The 25,672-nt window shown below is 37.9% G+C and overlaps 1 protein-coding gene across 2 annotated transcripts in view; it reads right to left on the reverse strand.

Moving 5' to 3' along the window:
• The window catches only part of sorl1 (sortilin-related receptor, L(DLR class) A repeats containing), a 65,029-nt gene that overhangs the window by 32,363 nt on the left and 6,994 nt on the right, over nt 1–25,672 (reverse strand). For both annotated transcript variants that reach the window (XM_056263340.1, XM_056263339.1), the window contains exons 3-6: nt 15,365–15,493; nt 13,135–13,296; nt 12,778–12,845; nt 8,040–8,214 (exon numbers count right to left, since the gene is read on the reverse strand). In XM_056263340.1, coding sequence (XP_056119315.1) covers nt 8,040–8,214; nt 12,778–12,845; nt 13,135–13,296; nt 15,365–15,493 — 534 coding nt within the window. The remainder of the gene's footprint in view (nt 1–8,039; nt 8,215–12,777; nt 12,846–13,134; nt 13,297–15,364; nt 15,494–25,672) is intronic.

Genomic DNA, 25,672 nt, shown 5'->3' on the forward strand with positions numbered 1-25,672 from the left:
GAGCAATAATATATTTTATGGCCTATACTGAAACAGTTTATTTTAACATGTATATGTAATATTTATATCTAATGACACAATAACTATATGGTCAATAAACTACAACATAAGCATCTTCAATATTTTATTATTAATAATGTATTCATTTAATAACATGAACATACATTTTACTAAATATTTTATTCTTTTTTATAATATTCTCTATATTTATTCTAAATGTAATAATTGCTATTTATAGCATTATATGTATGTAGAGATGTTTTGGTGATAATTGATGATAATTTTTCATTCATTTGTAAATGTATAATTTTAATATTTAACACTTAAAATGTAATATATAAAACTTAATATTAAATACAACTATTAAACATTAGAATGATTAAATAAAAAAATAAAAACTGAGTATACATCCAAACAATAAATGAAATAATCTACTATTCAAGTGAATATCGTTAATCGATCGAGTAGAAAAGTGTGAATATCTGCATGTTAAAAATTTGGTTTGGGTTAAACAGATTATCATTATATATCTAGTTCAAATGCAGCAACAAGGTGGTTTGTTTTCCAATTCTACACAAAACGGGGACATGTTGCAATAGAATTTATTAAAATTAAACAGCAGAGTCATAAATATTTCATAAGGTAATCTAAACCCATCAGCTACCATAAACCATGGCATATATTCACTATAAACGAGGTCTGAATGGCAGACAATATTAGCATGGAAGGATATGTCCCATCAGCACTGTATTCACTAGGGTCCTGTACCTGATATAACTTAATAAGGACTACTGGGGATTTGTCAGTCACTCATTTGTACTTCTAAAACTGCTGGTTTTCCAAAGGTAAAAGAGATGGAAAGCTGGTGCTAGCAGTACTAGTCTAGTCAGTGTCCCAGCAACCAAGATATGTCTCTGTCTAGCATTGTCTTAAATGAGAAATGCGTCATGAAGGGAGGAGTACTATCACTCGGTCGTCCCATCTTGAAGTCTTTACTTTTGCTTTCTCCCCTCAGGAAATCAAAGCTTCAATCAATTTTGAAGTTCAGGCTGCTCAATCAGTCTTTCCCTTGTACCGTCACTGTAATCAAGCCATGGGTGAGTAAGAGTTACTTACATCAGGTTCACAAAGCCCCACAAACACAGAAAAATAAGCTGTAAATTACAGTCTCTATAATAAACAGATTCCATACAATCAAACAAAGGCTGTGATACACAAAAGATATGTCTTAGTCAAAACCCCTCATTCAATATTCACTACATAGTGAAAGAGTGAATTCAAATGACAAAAAACGACTTGAAATCTGATCAGGCCATTCAGACTGAAACACAATTTCAAAAACTGCTTCTTTAAAATGATCAGATTTCAAAGCAATTGTTTTCTTGCTGTGTAAACAAGAAGTAAACAAAGACGCCATTAGAAGTGATAAAGGCAGTAATCAAAATGAAAGCAAATTATATTGATTATATTGCAGGGCCAAAATTGATTGCAAGATGGAAGCAGTAACAGGTAAAAACAGGGCCAGGGATTTAATGGGTCAGTGGTAAGAACAACAGGAAGACAGCCTGTCAGATAAAAGTGTATTTATAAGCACCATCATCCTGAATAACAAGTTTAACCACTTCCTTGTTTAAAGGCACAAAGGCTCAGTGTTTTTCTTCTCAGCTCTCCGCACTGCCTCGTTTTTAGTCACACCATTCATGGTATTGATTTATCTCGCTGTTAACGGCTGTCTCCAGGAACAGACTGCAGTGTTGTGGAAGGAGCCAAAACACAATCTGGCATTAGAGAGCAAAGACGAGGGAGATCTCTCGAAAACAGACGTGTTGCCGGGAGAGCTTAAGAGAGCAAAGTGTGTGATAACAACAATCAAATCACAAAGCTGCAACAACCAGATCCAGATGCCAATACTCGGACACAGTACCATAATAATACCATGTTATAGTGTAACCAATACATTACATAGATACTGGTTTAAAAAAATTATTGATTAGCTTATAAATTATTGAATATTTTATATAAAAAGATTTAAACATAAACATGAAATAATAAAAATGATATGTAGTATACTTTGGCTACATATGAAAATACATCTTTTATTATACACACACACTATACAATTTATTAGATATTAAAAAATTCTAGCCAACTAAATATTTCAGATTTTAGAGTAAAAATATAAAATTATATTTGCCATTAAAGTTTTAACTTCCATTTCCATTTGTCTTCAACTGTCTTTATTTTTTCTAAGTCTGGAAATCACACATTTAAAACTATCTGAATCGTATTATTATATTTATATATAATATTATGGTATTTTTAGGAAAACTGTAAATAAGACATGGAAATGTTAACGGTAATTATAATTTTGTCTAGTTTTGCTCACCTCTATAAAAATATAATTCATTTTTAAAAACACCACATCATACTGCCACAATTTAAGGGGCAAATATTTCGATAGTAGTTGCTACACAGGTGGATGCACAGTGTTTTTGTGTGATTGAGCTGTTAACCAATCCTGTCAGGTGGTCAGAGGTCGGAAATTTTCCCCCAAGGTTCCATTTGCATCTGACACTTAGATCCAACCTCCAATTTTAGCTCTTACAGAATCATTAGGCATTTATCCACAAACAGCTCCTCAGAGAAAACTGTCATCTCTCAATCTGCTGCCATGCCATCCAAGTGTCCCTGACTACAAACTTGACAGCAAAATTCGCCTATAAAAGCCTTCTATTCTTACATAGCAACATGAATGGAATAGTTTCTGGCACAGCCGGCCCAATGAATATTTGGCTTTGGAGTCACTTTGCCTTCTTTGAGGAGAAAGTATTTATCTCTGGAACAACAGCCGTACTGTGCTGGCAGTCCCTCTCATCGCTTAGTCTGGAAGAGAGATCAGACTTTCAAGCATGAGTGAGAATGTGTAGATGCAGCAATGTTGAAGAACACAGTGTGGGAAGTTCTGCATTCTATAGTGTCACAGCAAAAAGTAAACAATATTTTGTCCAAGTTGTGAGTTTGCAGTCTGCAATTAAAAGATAATCGAAACAATAAAACTTGCCATTACGTTGTATTTGCTGGCAGCATGCAAAAACAGATAGCCAGCGCAAAGAATAAATTACTATTTTGAGTCGGTTCTTTTAATTAATCAGTCAAACAAACTTTGGGTTTGGCTGTTTAGCATAGCTAAATTTAACCCTTCCTGTATTACAGCATTAGTCCTCTTGAAGCAGTCTAATTGAACCCATCAAACGGCTATCAAACTGACATCTGATTCACTTACTGACAGGATGTTCATGGAAACGTGTGGTTATAGATCTACATTCATAAGAGATTTGCTAGCAATGGTATTTTAATTAAACGCATTAAATTGAGACCACTTTAATGCCTACTGACGCGCCAAGATCGTATTTAAAATCTCTTCCCATCCTTCTCCCATGAGCATCTTTCTTTATCTAAGTTCAGATTACACCCTGAAACCAGGTTATCACTAAAGCAGCTTGCAGGGCTACAGGGAGGTGAGGATGTGAGAAGAGAAAAGACTTAATTATTATTAAAGATCTCTATGACATTATGGATAAATCCCTCAGATGAGAGGACCTTGGTTTCCACAGCTTTAATTAGTCTTAGAAGCTTCTTACTGCCAAAGGCTCTTGTGATATTCATTATGGTAATCCTATTAGCCGGACTGCAGATAGAGGGACTCAACACAATGAGAGCAAAAGAGTGAGTCAGAGAGAGACAGTGACGGAAAGAGAAAAGGGTAAAAGACTGAAAAAAGGGAGAAAAAGACTGACATCAATGTCGTCCGACCGGCAAGACTTTGGATATGGTCCAAAACCTAGTGAACCTCACTGCCTACTATCTACATAAACAGCATCCTATCTAACATGGCATCTCAAATTACTAATTTAGAACGTTACATAAGCAGCAACTCACAATTGATTCAAATAGAGTTTAGTGTTAGCATGTCGCTAAGCTAACAAAATGATAATCTAATATGAAAAATATACAACACACAAACATTGGGTAAAATGATCAGTTTTTAACTATATCAATCTTTATCACCACTTGATTGATGATTGAATCAATCCTCTTCCTCTTTTTCTGCCAGAGATTTTTTCATCTTAAAGGGATAGTTCACCCAAAAATGAAAATTCTGTCATTAATTACTCACCCTCATGTCTTTCCAGACCCGTAAACTTTCATTCATCATCGGAACACAAATGAAGATTTTTTTGATGAAATCTGAGAGCTTTCCGTCCCTCCATTGACAGCTACGCAACTGAAACTTTTACGCTTCAAGTCCATAAAGAGATCGTAAAACTAATCCATATGAATTGAGCGGTTTAGTCCAAATTTTCTGAAGAGACTTGATCGCTTTATACAGTATGATGAACAGACTGAATTTAGTCTTTTATTCACATATAAACATTCATCAACTCACACATCAGTTGTGGTAAATGGAAGCTCAAGCATGTTCACTTGATGTGAGAGAACCAATGAGGTTCATTCTCTTGAGTTATGCAGCATGTTGAGCTTGTACAAGAACCAATGAGTTTCAGAAATTTTGGACTAAACCTCTCAATTCATATGGATTAGTTTTACATTAACTTTTCGAAGCGTCAAAGTTTGTTGCATAGCTGTCTATGGGGGGACAGAAAACTCTCATATTTCATCAAAAAGATCTTCATTTGTGTTCTCAAAATGAACAAAAGTCTTACGGTTTTGGAACAACATGAGGGTGATTAATTAATGACAGAATTTTCATTTTTGGGTGAACTATCCCTTTAAGCCAATTAGAACCAACAAACCGGGTTAGACTAATTTAAGCTGTTTTTTTTCCAGCAGGGGCAGCTTGTGATGTCTTAAAATGCTGTCTCTGTAGGCAGCTCTTCTAAGTATTTGTTCTGTAAGTGAGTGAGTGAGCGAGAGACTGAAAGAGAGAGGGGGTTGCTCTAGGGGTACGTCTGGCCAGCAGGGTCAGGGCCAGGCCACACACAGGCATCAACAAGCCAAGGATCTCAACAAGCCTGTCACTTTCTCTCTCCTCAAGAGTAGAGATATTTACAACTTGCCCAGCCAGACAAATTCCAAAGAGCTGTTGCTCTGGCCTATTTACTATTTGTCTGTCTTGTCATAAACCTCCTTAGGATAATTTTGTTTAATGCGCTATGTGGACAACCAACGAGCACTGCAAAGAGTTGAACGGTCTGACCATGAAAACCACTAAATATCCTGTTGTAAATCCATCCACTCAGCAAGTGAAATATCCAAATCCGTTAAATTAACTGGAAATGTGGCTCACCAAAACACAGGGAGCAAACTTCCCACAGCCCTTTGTGGAAAATTCAGGGGAAAAAAAGCGAGCTAAATAAAAGCGAGTATATATTGCTCCTTTCGTATTTCCGTCTCGCGTCAGATGGCCTTTGGACAGTTTAGCCTAAAATTTAAATTCTGTCATCATTTACTCAAACCAAACTTTTATAACCAAACTAGACAAAAACAGTTTATATCTTCTTCTGTGTTCCAAAGCAGAAAGAAAGTCATATAGGTTTAGAACGACATGAGGGTAGGTAAATGATGACAGAATTTGCATTGATGCATTTGACATCCCTTTACTGCAACAAAACAAGAACAATGGAAGCATTTATAAAAACTCTTTCGGTGCCGTGCCGTTAGTATGGCGCAGTGTTGAAGACGGGACCATATGGCGGCACTGGGCAGCAGAACGCATATAAGTGGTGCATGAGTGGTTAGAGGCACCCGAGGGAAACCTAGCCACAACTTCATTAACGGAACATAGATCAGAACTGTCAGGCAGGCACGCCGTCCAGGGCCGCGGTTGTGCCATCCGCGCAGCAATGCTCATAAACAGCCCTTAAAACTCCCACGGAGTCTCTGGCTTTCTGAGGCCGCAGATAAATTACACATTTCTTTCCAATTTAATGGGTGACTTGGGTCTGCTTCTGCTTTACGCAACCTGGCAGTGCCATGTGTGACCTGACAGATGCCTCATCCAGTTCTGGGCAGTCAGACATTTGCTGTGGGATGAGGTTAGTGAGATGCCAGCTGATGTGGGGTGGAAATGATTAACCACTGAATATACTCAAGGGTGAGCGCTACGCTGAAATATAACACTAGCTGCGGTCAGCATAGACGTGAGGTCTAGACAGTCATTGTTTCAGAAACCAAGAACTATGCAAAACTTCTTGGATGTGATGCTAATGAGACAGTTTGACAGATACAGCTTTTACACTATTTAGTGTTTCTATGACTGATGACCTGTGTTGCAGGGCTGGACTTACAATACAAAAAACATCACAATACATTGTAGGATCACAATTGTTTCTGCTCATGACAAATTCTGAAATAATGCTAGTGTTTAACTTCATTAAATTACAAAAATAAATAGATAGTCCAGATAGAGTAAATCTGCAGGATTCACGTTTTTAGAGTTTCTGCTTGTTTAGATGACATTCTTAATTTATAGATATGCATGGAATTATATAAACGCACAAATAAAAATAATACAAGGTGCATGGTTTTAAAGTTCCAATGAATATAGTGTTGCAGGGATGATGTATTTTTGTAGGAAAACCTAGATGTTAGCATCACCCTAGGTTCCTTCGACAAAAAGCAAATAGGATTTATTCCGAGGACCTCTGGACTATTGCAGAAAATAATCTCTTTTACCAACCAAAGTTTATGATTCTTACATGGTTTGCTCATAAAGATAATCTTCACAATTAAAGAAAGTTTGTATGAATTTTGAAGTCTAACAATAGGAAGAAGTGAAAAGATAAAGATATAAACAATCTACATCATGGCTGCATGACTTCAACGTCACCACCTTTACTTTTCACACTACTCTTTTAAACTTTATAATCTTTAAATTAGAACGTCTGAGTTAGAATAGTGCACAGGAGTGCAGGAGTTACAAGAGTGCAGTTATAAACACAAAGTGGACTAGCGAGTAGAAGAGTGATGACGTTTTAATGTCCCTGACAACCTCAATAGTCCCATTTAGCCACTTGTTAGCAACTGCCTTTTCAAGACACAGTATGAAACATGAAAATATCTTGAGCTTATGTTAACCACCATTTGAGCGATTTAAAAACAAACCCATTCAAAAAACCCATGGAAAGCTAAAGGCTTTAGGACTCATTCCTCTAGCACTATATACACACTAAGAAAAACAGAACTGCAAAATATGATTGCAGTTTGATGTTACCATGCTGCTAATAGAAGCATAAAATATATAGCACATGCAACTTAATCCGTTTTTAATTACACTGAACTATTTTTATCTATTAGTTGCAGTATTGAATTAAATACACGTTTATATATATAATCAACATTTCTCTTGTCCGCCTTGTATTTATTCTTTCATCGAGCTCGTTGTAGCGCATTCTGGGTTCGCTCTCTCTGTGATGGATACAAACAATTCTGCCTTAGAATCTGGCCAAAATTTGGCCTCTTAGGAGGAACCATAACGAAACCGCCTACCTTCTGGAACAGTCTACGTACTACTGCTGTTCACAGACACACAATCACCAGATGTACATGTACTGTACAACTTACAGTACATGTATTACAGGTTGTGCCTCCAGGGGGCATATATTATGTTTGAGGGCACAATGACCCAGTGGGATTCAAACCAGTAACCTTTTGGTTACCAGCCCAGATTAATAACAAGAGTGTCACCTGTCTGAATTACCCTTATGTCATATAGGGCAGAAGTTCAGTGTTGGCTAAACACACCAGGAATCCTCCTTATCCGATTCCATGGCTTTAAATAAGCCTGTTATCTCTGCCTGTTCATCTTGAGCGGGATCGTTCCTCCAGCTCTTCAGAGGAGTGTTTACTCACACTCACAGGAGAGGCATTCAGCTGGAGTTGGCACGGATCTGACTCTCGACACTCTCCACATTTCCAGTTTTTGAACTCTAGCTCAGCGCTGCTTATTCTACCCTTCTTCTGCTATATAAAAGCCTGAAGCTACAAATTATCCTCCGAACGTTGGAATGTACCCTTACCCTGGTTGTGGTGGCAAACATGTACTTGTCCCGTAACTGGAAGCTGTCCACCTTCTCTAGGATAACTTGACGGTTTTGCTCGAAGAAGTCTGTGCTGCTGAGGATGATGGAGTCTCCCTGGGGCTCGTGGCGCTGGACAAACAACGTGGTGGGGTTGTCGTGTGGCTCTACACCCCTAGGGGATTAGAAAGACACACATACTTGGACATTCATATTTTGGACATTTATTATTAACACAATGTTTTTGTTTTTTTAAGCATACATTTATGTTCCATTTTATGTTTACATGGTTTCAGAGAGCAACCAATTCCATATGAATGTGTCTTAATATAAAATTATTAGTTATTTTAAATTGTAATAATATTTCACAAAATTACTGTTTTTACTGTATTAAACAAATGCAGTCTTGGTGAACATTAAAGACTTCTTTCAAAAGCATTTAAATAATCGCAAACATTTGAACATTGCTTCAAAAATAATATACAATATTACAATAATAAAGTAACATGTTTTGTATTGTATTTCCTAATGACATGCAATGTGCTACAATGCAAAATCTGTACAGGGCATATGCAGCTACATTTATCATACGTGATCAATAGGTACTTCCACTTGCCAAGCCAATTCAAGCAACTTCACACCTAACAACTTACACTGAACCAGTTTTCCTCATCTGTTTTCTGCACAATGTTACTCATAAATTATTCAGGGTGAGTGTGGGAGATCAAGACTACAGACGAAGGAATGGGCAGCAGTTTCAGATAAATGGATGAGAGAATCTCTCTCCACTCTTGACCAACAGCCTGACTTCCCTTCCTCTTTGAAAACACAGAGGGGTGCTGATTGTTGAGACTGGCTCTTAAATCACCAAGCTAGAGGATAAAGGGATTATCTCGCAGGGGAACAAACACACAAACCTCGCCGCTTGCTTTCTATTTCACAACTGGGAGTTTAGCACGTCGAGCAGCAGAGTGAGAGACGGATAAAAACAAGGGCTTACAGCTCTTTTAACCAGCCCTGCAGCTCCGCCTTTGGTTTGTCTAGATTAAAACTGAAAGCCAATTGAGAGCTCAGAGAATACAGTCAACAAACAACACAATTCACACCCAGAAAAACACAAACATGCACTGAACTGAAGGTCTGTTTGCTGACCTTTAAAACAGTAGTCAAGCTGTTTGGCAGGACTTCCTTATTCCTTCTGACTGCTACATTAAAAATGTATACGTTTAATAATGATGCAGCAATATTACAATTCTGGTTGACACCATTAAACCAACAATTATTAGGCTAATAACTGACACAAAACGCAAGTCTTCAAAAGATTGGAGTTGGCCAGATGTTTTTGAAAGAAGTCTCTTATGCTCAAGGGTGCATTTGTTTGATCAAAAATACAGTAAAACTGTAATATTGTGAAAAATTATTATCATTTAAAATGACTGGTTTCTATTTTAATCTAATAAAAATGTAATTTAGTTCTGTGATGGTAAAGCTGAATTTTCAGCATCATTACTCCAGTCTTCAGTGTCACAAGATCCTTCAGAAATCATTCTGATATGCTGATTTACTGCTCAAGAAACATTTCATTAAGAACAGTTGAAAAACAAGAAAAATTTAAAATAACAGAATTCATTTAAAATAATGTGTCATTGATTGCTGAAAAAAGTATTAATTTCTTTCCTTTAAAAAAAAACACCTCACTGAACCCAAACTTTTGATTTGTACTGTAATTTAGTACTGTTTGTTTTTAAAAAAATTAAAATTAGACTGTTTAAATGCTACAATTGAATTTAGGCATCACAACATTATGATGTGCCGTATAAATATAAAACTGGATATTAATTTTGAGATTTGCTAAAGATTACATTTAACAGTGTACATTTTTAGTGCTTTTAAAGATTGATATAACCAAGTAAACTAAATGTTAAAAAAAGTAAATGAGCAAGAACAATTAAATAAAAAAAAAAATACGATATGGAACTGATATATCATGCATCCCTAAAAGACATCCAACATCTGACACAGGTTTGATTCTGGCTCACAACACTCCCTGATCACCCTCTCTAAAGACCCTCTCTTGAGGAAAAGAAAACATCCGTCAAACCGGAAAAAGGGAAGCTGTTTGAAATGTGACAATCCTAAGCCGGGCACAGTCTGAGAGAGCTCTCAGAGCACAGAACAGAAGGGTTATCGCTGCAGTGATGGTGTAGTCGGTCTCTGAGCTCTTGAGTCATTTGTGTAGGGCCATCGCAGAGGATCGCTGATGTTATCTCCACAGGCACTGACTGCCACTCCAGCAGATGAAATGGGTCACGGCTGGTAGACACAATCAATTATTAATACGGCCGCAGTCTGAGCCTCATCAGAGAAACATCCACAACCGACTATTTTGCAATCAAGCAGTCTGTCTGGACGGCAGCCCACATGCTTGAAAACACTGACCACTTCCTTACATATCTTCGACTATTCTGTTGCAATAATGTGAAAAACTAATTTGTTCTGGCATCGAGACATTTACAGACATATTTTGAGCTAAAGTAACAAAGAAAAAAACGATAATCACGTCTGTGATGAATTGGAGTCATAACATTCTAATTAGCTCCGGTTTTCCGGTCGGATCATATCCTATGGCATAATGTTTACGGAACAGGATAGCAATAAGCGCCACTCTGTTATTTCTATTTGCTGCTCGCTTTCGATGCCAGTGCCTGATTGTGCAAACACTGAGTGCTGGCTGCAATCCAAAGCAAGAGTTTCACATTCCTACATAAACCTGTAAATTGAGTGAGGCAGCACAGAGCATTCAACCCTCTTCAAATTACAAACATTGTTGCAAAATTCCTGTACGGAAGAAAGTGGAAAGCAAGAACTGGATTTGCCATTTCGATTGCTTAGGATATCAACGAGCTGCAAACTCACACCCTGTTCTTTTAGACAGCAATCAAAACCACAGTAATGAACCATGTGTGAAATAGGCTATCCACAAGCTGCTCATTAGCAAAAGTAACTAAATTACTACAGCTCAAAAGCCATTACTCCAGGTTTCAGTGTCATTCAGAAATCAGTGTATACTTAAGCTACTACTTGAAAAAGGATAATAATAATAATAATAAGTGGTCACACTTTAGATTAGGGTCTGATTCTCGCTATTAACCAACTATTAATTACGACTTTTCGTTATTAATAGTAAGTAGTTGTTACATTTAGGTATTGGTAGGAATTGGTTAGGATTAGGGATGTAGAACAAGGTCATGCAGAATAAGGCATTAATATGTGCTTTATAAGTACTAATAAACAGCCAATATCCTAGTAATATGCATGATAACAAGCAACTAGTTCAAAGTGAGAATTGGACCTATAGAATTTTCCTAATAAGTAGATAACTGCATTTAAGCTATTCACAGCATTTAATTTATACTAAATATCAAATATATATATATACACTACCGTTCAAAAGTTTGGGGTCAGTGAGAATTATATTTTTATTTTTTGGAGGAAAGAAATCAATACTTTTATTTATCAAGGACAGTAAAGACATTTATAATGTTACAAAAGATTCTATTTCAAACAAATGCTGTTCTTTTGAACTTCCTATTCATCAAAGAATCCAAAAAAAAAAAAAAAAAAAAACTGTACAACTGACAGACCAACAACTGTTTCAACATTGATAATAATAATAAATGTTTCTTGAGCATCAAATCCTCATATTATACTGATTTGTGAAGGATCATTTGACACTGAAGACACTGACACTGGTGATGCTGAAAATTCAGCTTTGATCACAGGAATAAATTACACTTTACTATATATTCACACAGAAAGCAGCTGATTTACACTGGAATAATATTTAATACTATAACTGATTTTTGTTGTATTTTTAATCAAATAAGCGCAGCCATGGTTAGCAGAAGAGAATTCTTTTAAAAGTATTTAAAATCGTACCGACCCCAAACTTTTGAACGGTAGTGTATATTCAGTAGTAGTCAACATTTGAAGTGGATCAAAAAAGTTAATCAAAGTTGTCCTAGGACAAGAACAGGTATTGTTCAAAATTCATGTAACTTTGATGAACTTTTGACTTCAAATGTTGACTACTGATATATATAAAAATTATTGTAATATTTTATCATATAAATTTGTATATCACTACAATATATTGATATACAAATATATATATATATATATATATATATATTTGTATATCAATATATTGTAGTGATATACAAATTTATATGATAAAATATTACAATAATTTTACAAAATTATATTTCAAAATGTCGTTTCATATGTATACATATCTATATAATATGAAACGGCATTTGAAAAAAATATCATTTTGTAAAATTATTGTAATATTTTATCATATAAATTTGTATATCACTACAATCATGGTGGAATAAAAGAGTGTATATTGTTTTTAAACTGGTTCGTTAAAAATGAATGAATTGTCGAACTAACCATTTTGTTAAAATGAATCGAAATTCAAAGGCAAGCATGATTAACCATGATTATTTCCTTAATTTCATGTGACAAAAAACAGCAATGTAGCATTTTGTTACCGGTGCTTGCAGGAAAAAGAAGCTTTCTTCTAGAAAAGCTACTATGTTTTTTAAAAAGCACTGAAATATGTAGTTAAATTAGTAGCATGACTACTTTTGCCCAATGATGGCACACACATCACACCCAAAAACAGATTTTGTGATGGACACATTCAGAACACCCTCAAAGTGTTTGATCTTACCAGAAGTAGAACTTCACATGCTCCTGAATCAACACCCACGTCTCACCAAAGTCATCTGATTTCCACAGCTGCCAAATGGAAATTAAAAAAAGAAAATAGGAAGAAAGAGAAGTCCTTAAGAGTCAGCAGTTTCTGTTACAACATTTAATATCTTTAAACATTCGTCATGAACCAGCTTCTCATATGAAAATTACGGCTGATTTCCTCAAATCAAAATTTGCTGCTTAGTGCAAAATTCAAAAGGGCAATCTCCACAAATAGCTAAAGGCTTAAGTGGCAGTGCCATTCATCTTATTAAAACTGGACACAATATATACAAAATAGCCCAGTACTGAAGGAAAGCATTGGTGATCATACCTGTTTATTGGGGTGAGAACTGTCATAAGCAAGGACCAGGTTAGGCCTCTTACTGTGCAGCAGTAAGTCTGTGGGCTTGAAGAGGATGGAGAAACCCTGAACACTTTTACAAAAGTCAAAGGTGTTCCACAGGTAACCGTTCGTGGTGTCAGTAAATAGGTACTGCAGGGGAAAAATCAGAAAAGACATTTAAAAAAAAAAAAAAAAAGTAAATTCAGCAAAAACAATTATAGGCATAGTTCATCCAAAATAAAAAATACTGTCATCATATACTCAACCTAGGCCCGGTTTCAAAGACAGGGCTTAGATTTAGCCGGATCAGGCCTTAGTTCAACTCAGGACATTTAGTAGCTTTTAAAAACATGCCTTAGAAAAAAACATTACTGGTGTGCATCTTGAGACAAAATAATGGTATTGGCATATTTTAAGATGTGTCAGTGCAAGTTGCTTTCAGTTAAAACAGCCTTGTCTGTGAAACCAGGGGATTATGTTACAAATACCATTTTATTGTCTTAAAAAGAGATGCAAGGCATCTATTTTCAATACAATGAAAGTAGATTGTGGTTTATAATGCTCCAAAAAGCACAATAAAAGTAGTCCATATGACTCAATGTAAAAAATGTGCAATGTAAAATGACCAGAATATGGGCCTGCATGTCTTAAAGGCCTAGAGTACACAACTCATATAGACTGTTTTTATGATGCTTTTTTGGTCCTTTAATGACTTGGCATTATAAAAATCACCATCCACATTCATTATGTGTAAAAGAGCAGCCTCTACATTCTGCTAAATGTCTTCTTTTGCTTTCCACATCATACAGGTTGGGAACATTAGGGTGATGTTTACCTCTGTAGTGGTTGACAACACAACAGAAGATCTATAATTTATAGATATTTATTTCAGGCAACTGGCACCACGAGAACATCAAAGCATTTTAAATATAGTAAAAAACATTTTTAACATTATGAATTATACAGATTATGCACTTCTGCCATTCTAATCTGCCTCCCTTCTCTTTGATATTTCATTTAAGAGCCTTCCCTATAAACTTTGTCCTCTCCATGGCCTGGTTATGGAAGCAGGGCACTTTCTCTCTCCAGATTCAGAGGCAATGAGGACTGGGACTGAAACAGTAACACTCGACTTAAAAAGAAACCTAATGCTGTACAGAAATATGAAAGAAAAAGTGGAAAAAGAAGAAAGAGAAAGTAGAGCATATGGATCTCCAGCATCAACCGTGACCATCATCAGACTATAAGTGACACAATGCCATTGTTCTGAGTGGTTTCTTACCACAAGGCCAAGTCAACACAGCTTAGAGAAGTAATAACACACCTCTTCTCAACAAGCCAATCGATTTCATTAGTTAGTAGTTGAGATAAATAATAATTATATCCATTATAATAATAGTTAAAAAGTAAAAACAGAAATAATGTTACTGTTAATTATTAATATTATTATATAATAATAGTTACTAAAATAAAGTGAATACTATATTAATTGAGATCAATGTTAATGTTATAATAAAAAGTCAATAGTGAATCATTAGAAAATCCAATCACACTTGCAAGTCAAAGCCACTATAAAGCACCTAGCCAATATTTCTATTAATTATCCCATCTGTAACAACCGAGAATCAGAGTTCTTTTCTACATGTGGCCCAACGGTGCAAGTTACTCTGATCACTCAAAATGTAATTAAACAGCCCAGTGCTGCTACCAAGAAGTTGTAAGCTTTGCAAATTACACTAGTAACGCTTTAGCTTCAATCCAATCCAATCCAGCAGGAGCAGCAAGCGGCAGCTGCAGTGCCAGCCACATCATTGACTCCAGTCTCCAGATGAATGGTCACCGTCTGCTGCCGTCAGCCCCTGCAAAGACGCAATGCAGAGTCCCACAGCGGTTCTACCACATCTGCAGCTCCCCACTCCAACTCCCATGAGCCTTTTCACCCCCACAAAGTCTCAATGGAGCAGTCAGTTACGGTAGGTGGCAAGGGCAAAGACTAAGGATGCAGCCTGTATTTTTACCCAGCCCTTGGAGTTGCTCTCTTGGATAACACCATCTGTGGGTGTATACGTGATTGGAGTGGTGGAAGGTCACAGCTGCAGATGGCCAGGAAGCGGTTTGTGTCACAGCGGTCTTGTATGACCTCGGCTTAAACTCACAAAGACAAGACAACTCAAGTATGTCACACTGATAGTGCAGCTAATGTCTCTCACACACTTACTCGTTTGTTGTCAGCAGGGCTGTGGTAAAACTGTGAGATGACCTGTTTCTTGCCCTCCTGATCCCCAGACAGTTGAAATTTCTCTGATACGTCCGTGAAGGTGGTTCCATAGTCATAGGACACGTACACCTGTTAAATAAACACAATATCAAATTTCAACCTCATACACTGCAGAAATTATAGCTCTGGTCCAAAACCTAGTAAGCTGCCTTGTTGTTTACTGTCTGTTTACATACGCTGCTGCCTTCTACGTCAACATGGCAATTGAAATGAAACCTTTTCATATGAAACTAATTTGGTACTTACTTAGGGAGCAACTTCTTATGTCACAAAAATATCGCTTTATAAGTTAGCTCCAAATGAGAGACTGTTTACAACCGAATCCAATAGTTTGATGTTAGCATGTTGCTAAGCTAATAGCTTGATTTTCAAATAAATAACTCAAAAATAATTCTCGTTGTGTGAAATGTGAGACTCTGCTTACAATTGATTGCAATTCAGTTTGATAGTCAAACTCTATTGGCTTTGTTGGCTTTGTCAAACTGTTGGCTTTGTTGCTGAGCCTACAGTTTGATAATCACATTTTTTCTTGGGCAAAATAACCCATTTTAATTTGATTCAACTGTTTATCAATATTTGTCATTATTGGTTGTTGTTTTTTCATAATCAACATTTCTTTAGTCGCTTTTTTCGCATGTTAGTTAAATTTTTATTGTTATAATTATATTGTGAGATGGTTTAGGTGGCATTATTGTTCTTTTACGCATTTACAATTGGCAGGGGAATGTACGTTTTGTGAGTCCATGACAAATTTCCCTTTGCATTGCAGTACTTCTGGGATTGTATTCTCCAAAAAGGATACATGTGAATCTGCTAAAATTTGTCTCAAAGAATGTAGCAGTTAATCTTATAAAAATAAACCATCTCAGTTCATACAAGAAACTCGTTTGCATTTCTTTTTGCTTTAATTTGCTTTGTCTTGTTTTTCACAAAGAACACCTGTAAAGCACTTCAGAGGCGAGCAGATAACAACTCCAGCACCCCATAAAGTATAACCGCACCACTTTTGTTCTCGCATTTCCATTAGATAACATTTGACATAAAAGCTTTGCAATTATTGAAAACTTCGCAATTATTGCCATGCAGATTGTCACAAAACAGTCTTTCAAGGCTGTGAGTTACATCAGCAGGATTTAAGATGATATAATAAAAGTGCAGGGAACTGAAGAACAGAGGGAGGCCTTTCATCTGTATGACTCAGAGAGCACTAAAAAGTAAAGCTAGCCGGTCGAGATATTCTTGGTACCTTACAGCATATAGTATATATATAATGCCTTGAGAAAGTATTTCATTTTCATCAGACCAGAGAATATTGTTTCTCACAGTCTGAGAAAGTCCTTAAGATGCTTTTTTGCAAATTCCAAGTCGGTGTTCATGTGTCTTCACTGAGTAGAGGCTTGAGTCTGGGCGCTCAAAGCCCAGATCGGTGGAGTGTTGCAGTGATGTTTGTCCTTCTGTAATGTTATTGTTAACGGCCGGAATTTGGCCAATATATTAAAGCCGATAAATAATGTATTATTTCCTTCAGCTGAGACACTTCAGATGCGCACTGTTCACCATGATGGTTTTGAATTGCTTGAAATATGATTGGAATCCTTTCAAAAAAGTAAAATACAGTTATGTGCAGCGCAAGTCTGTCATAGAGCTGGTGGTAAGTCCCGCCCCTTCCGCTTACCCCGCTGGACCTCTAGGTTGAAAAATCGTCAATGCAAGTGAATGAGAGAAAATAATTATTTTCTAATCCCGTTTGAATTTTGCAATGAATGTGAACATATGTTGTCTGTGAATTTTTGATATAATATTTCGTGTAAAGAATGCTACAATTTAGCGGGTAGAATTTTCATATGCTTAGACTTTGTGTGAGAGCACTTTGTGGACTACAACTCTTCGCTGCTTTCGACGCGTTTGATATACGTCACCACCACTAGCACACGGATCACGCTAAACATGCCTTTGTTTGAATGGTGACATTTGGGTACAAAACACACAGGCATCTGGATCTAATTCCTTAGATTATCGCACCGTGATTTGTGGAGGGAAAATGTGTTATGCGGTGACGTCACATATGCGACGTGTAGTCTTTCTCGTTATGTCTATTCCACAACTGCTAGCCAAAGAATCATACAATATACTGTCAAACTCGTTACATGAGAAATTATATAAAAAATTTACAGACAACATATGTTCACATTCATGGCACAATTCAAACGGGATCAGAAAATAATTATTTTGTCTCATTCACTAACATTGACGCTTTTTCAACCTAGAGGTCCACTTGGAGTTTTACGGATGGGCGGGACTTACCAGCTCTATATCTGCTACATAAAATTATAACGAGAACATTATAATTGTGTGCTTTTAAAGGTGCACTGTGTAATTTTTACACCAACCGGAATTGCAACCACCAGAAGTTACGGTGGTGTCAGGATTCAGAGAAGGGAGGACCCAGGCACAGAATGAACGGGGAGTGATATTTATTGACAAAGACAAGACACAGGCAGGAACAGTCCAAACAATAGCGCAGGGCACACAACTGGAGAACAGGTAGGCCGAGGGCACAACTGGAGAACAGGCTGGTAAGGGGTGAGACAACTCCAGGCTCTTTGGCAACAGTGGAAAATTGACAGCAGCTCAAGGAACCAGAGGCTTGGCATGGGTGAGATGAAACAGCACTGGGCACTAGAGTGGCTTGCCAGGACAGGAGTCTCAATAACCAAGGAAGACCAGGATGCAGGGCAGGGCAGGGCAGGAACAAACACAAGATGAACACACAACAAGAGATAACAGAAACAAAAAACTGAAAGCTATGACTAGAAAAACAAAATAGATAAAATAGAATAATAACTGGAGGTAGCAAAGGAGAAAATAAGGTAAATAAAATAATTAATCTTTTAAAATAAGTAACTGGTACTTACAAACAAAAATAAATGAAACAAGACTAGAGAAAAAGAAATAAAAGATTACCTAACAAAAAATAAAGAGAAGTAAAAACAAGACTCGAGAGAACTAGAAGTAAATAAAGACTAGAACTAGACTAAAACACAGGGACAAAGAAACTAGAATTGAACAAAACAGAAATAATCAAACAAGGAAAACTAAATCTAGCACTGACTGACAATTTCTGTGATAACCGCATACACACAATGAACGCACACGTTGAACACAGACAACGCACAAAACGAACCAGCAAAGACATGAGGGAAAGAGGCACAATATAAAGGGACCAGAGCACATGAGGATCAGGTGAGGACAATTAGTGAAACAAGGACAAGACATGGGCCGTTTCTCAATATGCGTTCTTGTCTGTACTTGTGTTCTTGTGGACTTGTGAAACGTCATCAGTCGCTGCCCGAGTACTGTTCCAATTCAAAGTTCACATCTAGCCAAGTCCAGTTCAAATCCCCAGATCTGTTCTTGATCCGCCCCTTTTACCGAGGATGCATCGAGAGGTGACTTGTGCGGACTTGAGACAGCCAGGTATCCCAGAATGCATCTCACACCAACCAGCAAGCGTCAATAGCAGAGGAGAAAACCCGCGTAATATCAAAATACTACTGTTATTGTGTCATGAAAGTTTTTCAGGCGAGAATGTAGTTGTTTAAAGCTCACATCTGTGGTTTATTTATCAAGATAGCGCCTATTTGAAAAATGTATCTGACGTTTTCGGAGTTGTGAGATCCAGGTGATCACCGGGCGTTCAGCGCTTAACCCCGACTGGAACAGCTTTTCCTCGGCTTGTGCTTCTGACGTTTGCCGCTGGCTCTGATGTCTCTAGTCTAGTGGATAAACATGACGTATAATTTGTTTTGTGTATAAGTCGATCTTTGGTCTCATTAATCTATAGTTTGTTCCATGGCAAATCGTTTTGGCTGAGGGCAAAGTGAAGTTTCATAGCTTTATATATTTAGGCTATTTAACTTGAACTTTGTAGCCTATTAGAGAGCTTACTTATGTTTGACTGAATTGTTTGCTTTATTTCTCATTGTAGCTTCTTATACCTTTTAGGCTACTTATACTTTTATACTGGATATTATTGATCATTAAAACTGACATTTAACAAAAAGAGACAGTGTTGTGTAATTTTATTTTATATACTTTAATATATATATATATATATATATATATATATATATTTATTTTAACATTCTCTTCACTATATAAAATAAAATGGCACAACCCTGTCTCTGTTTGTTAAATGTCAATAAAAATCAATAATGTTTCATATTTTTAAAATGATATCAAAAAGAAGCAGGGTTGTGGTTTATATTTCATGTTGTTATAAATATATGCAGTGAAGATAATCAATGTACGCGTTGCCTGAACCACATGTGTGTGGCCATTAGGCTAATAGGCTATGTTTAAGATTTTTTTTAATGAAAAGAGGCAGAGTGGTGTTTTATAACATATTTCGTTTTATTGTTGACGAAAAGAGGCAGAGTTGAAGCATATTTCATTTTATTGTTGCCTAAAATATACATAAAGAGATAACCGGAGTAGCCAGAGCGTGCTGAGTGACGCGATCAAGAATGCCGCTGTTCCATTTGCACAATAACCGGACTTGCGTCCTCTCGTACTCTGGAGTTTGTTCTACTGAGTCGAACTTGCCTAGTCCGAACTACCAAGGACGCAAGTCGGAAGTTTGCATACTTGGTATTGAGAAACGGCCATGGACTAAACAAGGGGGCGTGGTAACAGGAAACAAGGAGGCAGGAGAAGTGGAGCACATGGCAAACAAAGACAGAGCCATGTGCTCAAACACAAGACAAACATAGCAACATGAAACAAAGACAAAACAGACAAGGCTGCCAGGGCAGAACCCTGACAGTTGGCCGACAGGAAAAGATGTCGTCGTCTGAGACAGCAGAGAATAGCCAGTTAAGCAATGAGGTTTCTTTACAAAGATAAATTAAGAAATTAGGTTTACTTGATTATTCAGTAAAACGATGTTATTGCGAATATTATTGTTACTTGTTCTTCATTGTGTTAGTAGAGTCGCGTGACAAATTTGTAAGGGAGGCAGCACCTGTGTTAAAAAACTGGTAGAAAGTGGTCAGCAAACAAATCTGTGGTAGAGGCAAAGGCTGCCCTTCAAATTGGTGAAATCGTGGGACAGGTACAGCATGGAAGAGGGGGGTTTGGGCTCAGTTTAGCTCCTCCTAAAATGGCACAAGGCAGGCCCAGCTCAAAGGAGGAAGCTGGTAGTCAACGAGGTGCGACAGCAGGAGGAGAGGATGAGGTGTATAAAGGCCATTTCCCAGGTCAAGCAGGGAGAGTGGATGAGATGGGAGAGTGTGGAACAACGCAAGATGCCGAGCAAGACCTTTGGTCAATGGAAGAGAGTAGGATCAGTTTCCTTACTAGGTCAACATATGATGTTCTCCCATCACCGCAGAACCTAAACCTCTGGGTAGGAGAGGATCCCTCTTGTCCTTTGTGTTCATCACCTGCCACATTAAGGCACATTTTGAAAGGATGTAAGGTGGCTCTTAGCTGGCAAGACCTTTGGTCAATGGAAAAGAGTAGGATCAGTTTCCTTATCAGGTCAACATATGATGTTCTCCCATCACTGCAGAACCTAAACCTCTGGGTAGGAGAGGATCCCTCTTGTCCTTTGTGTTCATCACCTGCCACATTAAGGCACATTTTGACAGGATGTAAGGTGGCTCTTAGCCAAGTGCGGTTTACTTGGCGCCATGACCAAGTACTGCGATGTTTGGCTTTAGCATTGGAAGGCAAGCGTAACATGACCAATAAGTTGCCACCTGTTCTAGCAAAACATTACACACAGAAGACAATATTCCTCCGCCCAGGCGAGCAACCACCAAGAAAAGGTGTTAACACCAATTCTCGCCCAGGACAACTGGAAGCTGCTAGGGACTGGAAAATGCTGGCTGATCTTGATCAACTGGTTATTTTTCCACCGGAGATTGCCACCACAAACCCCCGACCATATATTGTTTTGTGGTCTGGATCAGCACGCATTGTTCAACTGATAGAGTTAACAGTGCCATGGGAGGATGCTGTAGATGAGGCATATGAGAGGAAGAAACTGCGGTATGCTCATCTGGCCACTGAAGCAGAACAGCGAGGATGGAGAGTTCAGGTTTATCCAGTGGGTTGTCGAGGATTTGTGGCACACTCTACAACCCGGTTCCTCAGAGACGTCGGATTCAGTGGCCAAGAGTTGCGTCGCACAGTAAAGAACTTATCTGAAGCAGCAGAGAGAAGCAGCAACTGGCTGTGGTTGAGACGGAAATATTCTGGCTGGCTGTGTACAGGCCGCCACGCTACGGTTTCGTAGAATTCTTGAAAAACTCAAAGAGTCTGTTGGTTTATTTGTATAGTTTGCATAGTAATGACAGTTATTACGTTCCTGTGTATAGTGCGTGAATGAGGGTTGGTGATTGGGCGGATATGGTAGTATGCCATACAGAACCGTTGCCACTGAACCTACTTTAACGAAGACAGTGGGGCTCGACAGCCTTAGTCAAACGGGTTGGCGCGTATGGTTGGGTTGCGGAGAGATTGTGAGATTGTGGTTAGGACACATGTGAACTACGAGGAAGGAGCAACCTCAGTAGCAGGAGGGACGTAAAGGTCATGAAGCTGGGCTGAGTTGAGTGGGGGACGGAGGGGGGTGACTCTGGGACCCCAGAGTCACTGTCGAGCCCTCTTGAGGTGTCGTGGGCTAGTCGACGAAACACTGAGGACGGAAGGTGCCCACTTGAAGACCCTAGAGATGTCCCCTACTCGGCTCAATCCAGACGGTTGTCGTGCTGGTCCACTGGGGAGACCACACTGTAGTTGCAGCCGTTGTGTGTGCTGACGCGCCAAGTACACTGCAGCCGTTAACGCCGGACAGAAGGAGATTCACATCACCATATGGAAGGAAGCGTAAATGGATGGAGAAGCATAGGTTACTGTAAAGCTACGTCTTAATATGTGCTTATCTTGGCGAAAGCAGAGTACAAATCAGCATGAAGTTTTAACATCTACTCTCGTGTAATGGAAATCGTGTTTTATTCGCTGACTTTAGCTTGCTTCTTTGCACGAAGAACAACATATGTAGTCCGTTTAGGGCTACTGTAGAAGCATGTCGGCGCAAAATGGCTATTTCAATGTAAGGGGACCCGCGGTGTATGTAGATAGAAATGCCTCATTCTAAGGTAATAAAAACATAACGGTTCATTTTGTAAGGTCTTTATACACCACTGAAAACATAGTTATTAGGGGTGGAACGGTACATGTATTCGTATCGAACCGAAACGGTACGGGCGTCACGGTTCGGTGCACGAATTTACACGGAGAATACACGGTATAAAAATAAATAAAACTCGCGTGCAAATTAATTAATGTAATGCGGAACTACTGTTAGATACGCGGGTTCTTTAGGGACACAAAATCTGTACCATCGGCTTAGCTCTGAACGCGCGTTCACTTCAAACGTTGGCTTTATACGCGCGTCCTATTCGCTTTGGACTAGCGTCGAACTAGATGCGAATTTGACGCTCGATTCGCGTTTGGTGTGACCGTGACCGCATAATGAACAGGCAGCGATGTCAAGATTGCAATGCTGGAGTGTGTGTGTGAGAGAGAGAGAGAGAGAGAGAGAGAGAGAGAGAGAGAGAGAGAGAGAGAGAGAGAGAGAGAGAGAGAGAGAGAGAGAGAGAGAGAGAGAGAGAGAGAGAGAGAGAGAGAGAGAGAGAGAGAGAGAGAGAGAGAGGGGCGCGCGGGCGCGATCGAACTGTGTGTGTGTGTGAGAGAGAGAGAGAGAGAGAGAGAGAGAGAGAGAGAGAGAGAGAGAGAGAGAGAGAGAGAGAGAGAGAGAGAGAGAGAGGCACGCGATCGAACAGTGGAAACATAAAAAACATACTCCGTCATTTTGTTCATACAGATCATTAAACCTGCAAAGTGTTTACTTATATTTGTGTACACTCGCAATAAAACACAACATTGTGCTTTTGTCACACTGTAAACTCTTGTCAAACTGTAACCTACAACTGTCACCCAACCAAAATCACACACACACACACACTGTTTTAAAAGCAAAACATATTTATCCAACTCCATTTCAAAACAGTCTGTGTGTTCCATCTTTTGGACATTCGTCATATTGCATTGGTTTCCATTTCTTGTCCTCGGAGCACTAATCTTACACATTCTACATTGATTAAAAAAAGAAAATCGAATGTGTTTTTTTAATGGTAGTATTATTTTATACAGAAATCAATTATTTATAATTCAGAAGAGAATAATGTTACATTGTCAATTAATAATGTTAATTAAAATTAAGGAAAAACAAATATTTTGATCTGAGATATAGCAAAATAATTTTAAATTAATTCAGGTACAATTACCAAACATTTCGCAAGGTCTTTTTGTCTTTATTAATTTAATTAATAAACTAATTATATAAAACTATTGTCAGTGCACTTCAAATAAACTGGTTCTATGCCTTTATTAAAAAAACTTATTTAAAAAATACAATGCCTTCTGCATTTTTGTTTTGCTTTTCCCTCCATTGTACCGAAATCGTACCGAACCGTGACGTCTGAACCGAGGTATGAACCGAACCGTGACTTCTGTGTACCGTTCCACCCCTAATAGTTATGTATATGATATTACATTTCTGTCAACATATCCTCCTAAATATTACACAATGCACCTTTAATGGTGAGACTTTTGTTTTTGTAATCAGTCTCTCAAAAGATATATAAAAATTTGAATTTAGATTTATCGGCCAATATATCGGTTATCGCATTCAAAATAAAGAATTATCGTATCAGCCAAAATTTTCATATTAGTGCATCCCTAATGGTCACCACTCTAACCAAGGCCCTTCTCCATCAATTGCTCAGTTTGGCAAGGAGGCCAGCTCTAGGAAGAGTCCTGGTTGTTCCAAACTTCTTCCATTAAGGATTATGAACGCTACGTGCTTCTGTGAACCTTCAACGCAGCAGATTTTCTTTTTCCATAGTCTTCCCCAAATCTGTGTCTTGATACAATCCTGTCTCTGAGCTCTAGGGGCAGTTCCTTTGACCTCATGGCTTGGTTTTTGCTCTGATATGCATTTTCAGCTGTTAGACCTTTTATTGAGAGGTGCGTGTCTTTCCAAATCATACCCATTGAATTGAATTTCCCACAGGTTAACTCCACTCAAAGTGTAGTAACATCTACAAGCAAAATTGAAATGCTCCTGAGCGAAATGTGTCCCAGAAAAAGGTATGAATACTTACGCAATGTAATTATTTCAGCTTTTTATTTAATACATTATCAAAGTAGCAAAGTTATCACAAATCTGTTTTTTGCTTTGCATTATGGTGTATGGAGTGTATATTAAAGCTCCAGTCCGTAACTTTTTTAAGTTAAAAATAATCCAAAATAATTATATTAAAAAAAACTTATTCTGCCAGTGGTCAAAACTATCTGCTTGCCATAGCTAGATTCAAAACGGTTAGCTTGTAATAATGACTTTAATTCCAGTGGTACTGGTGGGTTTCCGCGGGAAATTCGAGCATGTCTTTGCGTCATTACGTCACACCCGTACACATGAAGAAGGAGTTTCGGCTAGCCGGCTATACTGCGCGTGACGAGATGTTTAGATGTATCGGCTTTTCTCGCAGCACTTTACATAATTAAACTTATGGCATCCAGAAAGATCCAAACAACAATCATCAGTGTCAACTGGAGATTCAGCAGTTATAAAACCCAAAAGACTTCGTACTTCGGATTTAAGGTGGCTAGAGAAAGAAACCGTCTCATGCGAACACAAGGATTTAAACATCGGGCTTTTGAAAAGTGCGTGAACTCCGTGTTTTGAAGGGGTTCAAAACGGAAGAAGAGACGGCTTTTTCTGCTGAACAAACAGGTAAAACATTTCAATAGTTCAATCGTGTAACAGTACGTTTTCTTAATTCACACAGTTATGGAGTTTCTTTGTTGTGCCTTTCTCGTTTTGCTATTATGGAGAATATGAATTCTGAACTACACAGGTAACCATTAAACACATTAAATTTAACATTAGTCACGCAATGCTGATGTGATGTTGTTAACATGAACAATTTGAGAACAAAGTAGGCTATAATTTGCACGGTTGCTGTAAATCGCGTTGATTAAATCTAACGAAGCTTATCATGTCGAATGCTTTTTTCCCCCTTAGTTGGTCAGAACAAAAATGGATGTTACTTGTTCAGAAGACATTTTCTTATGAAAATTCTTATGTTGGTCAAACTTTCAAAAAGTGAATCT

Source organism: Rhinichthys klamathensis, unplaced genomic scaffold (assembly GCF_029890125.1).
Source record: "Rhinichthys klamathensis goyatoka isolate OS25496 unplaced genomic scaffold, OSU_Roscu_1.1 h1tg000206l_1, whole genome shotgun sequence".
NCBI lineage: Eukaryota > Metazoa > Chordata > Actinopteri > Cypriniformes > Leuciscidae > Rhinichthys > Rhinichthys klamathensis.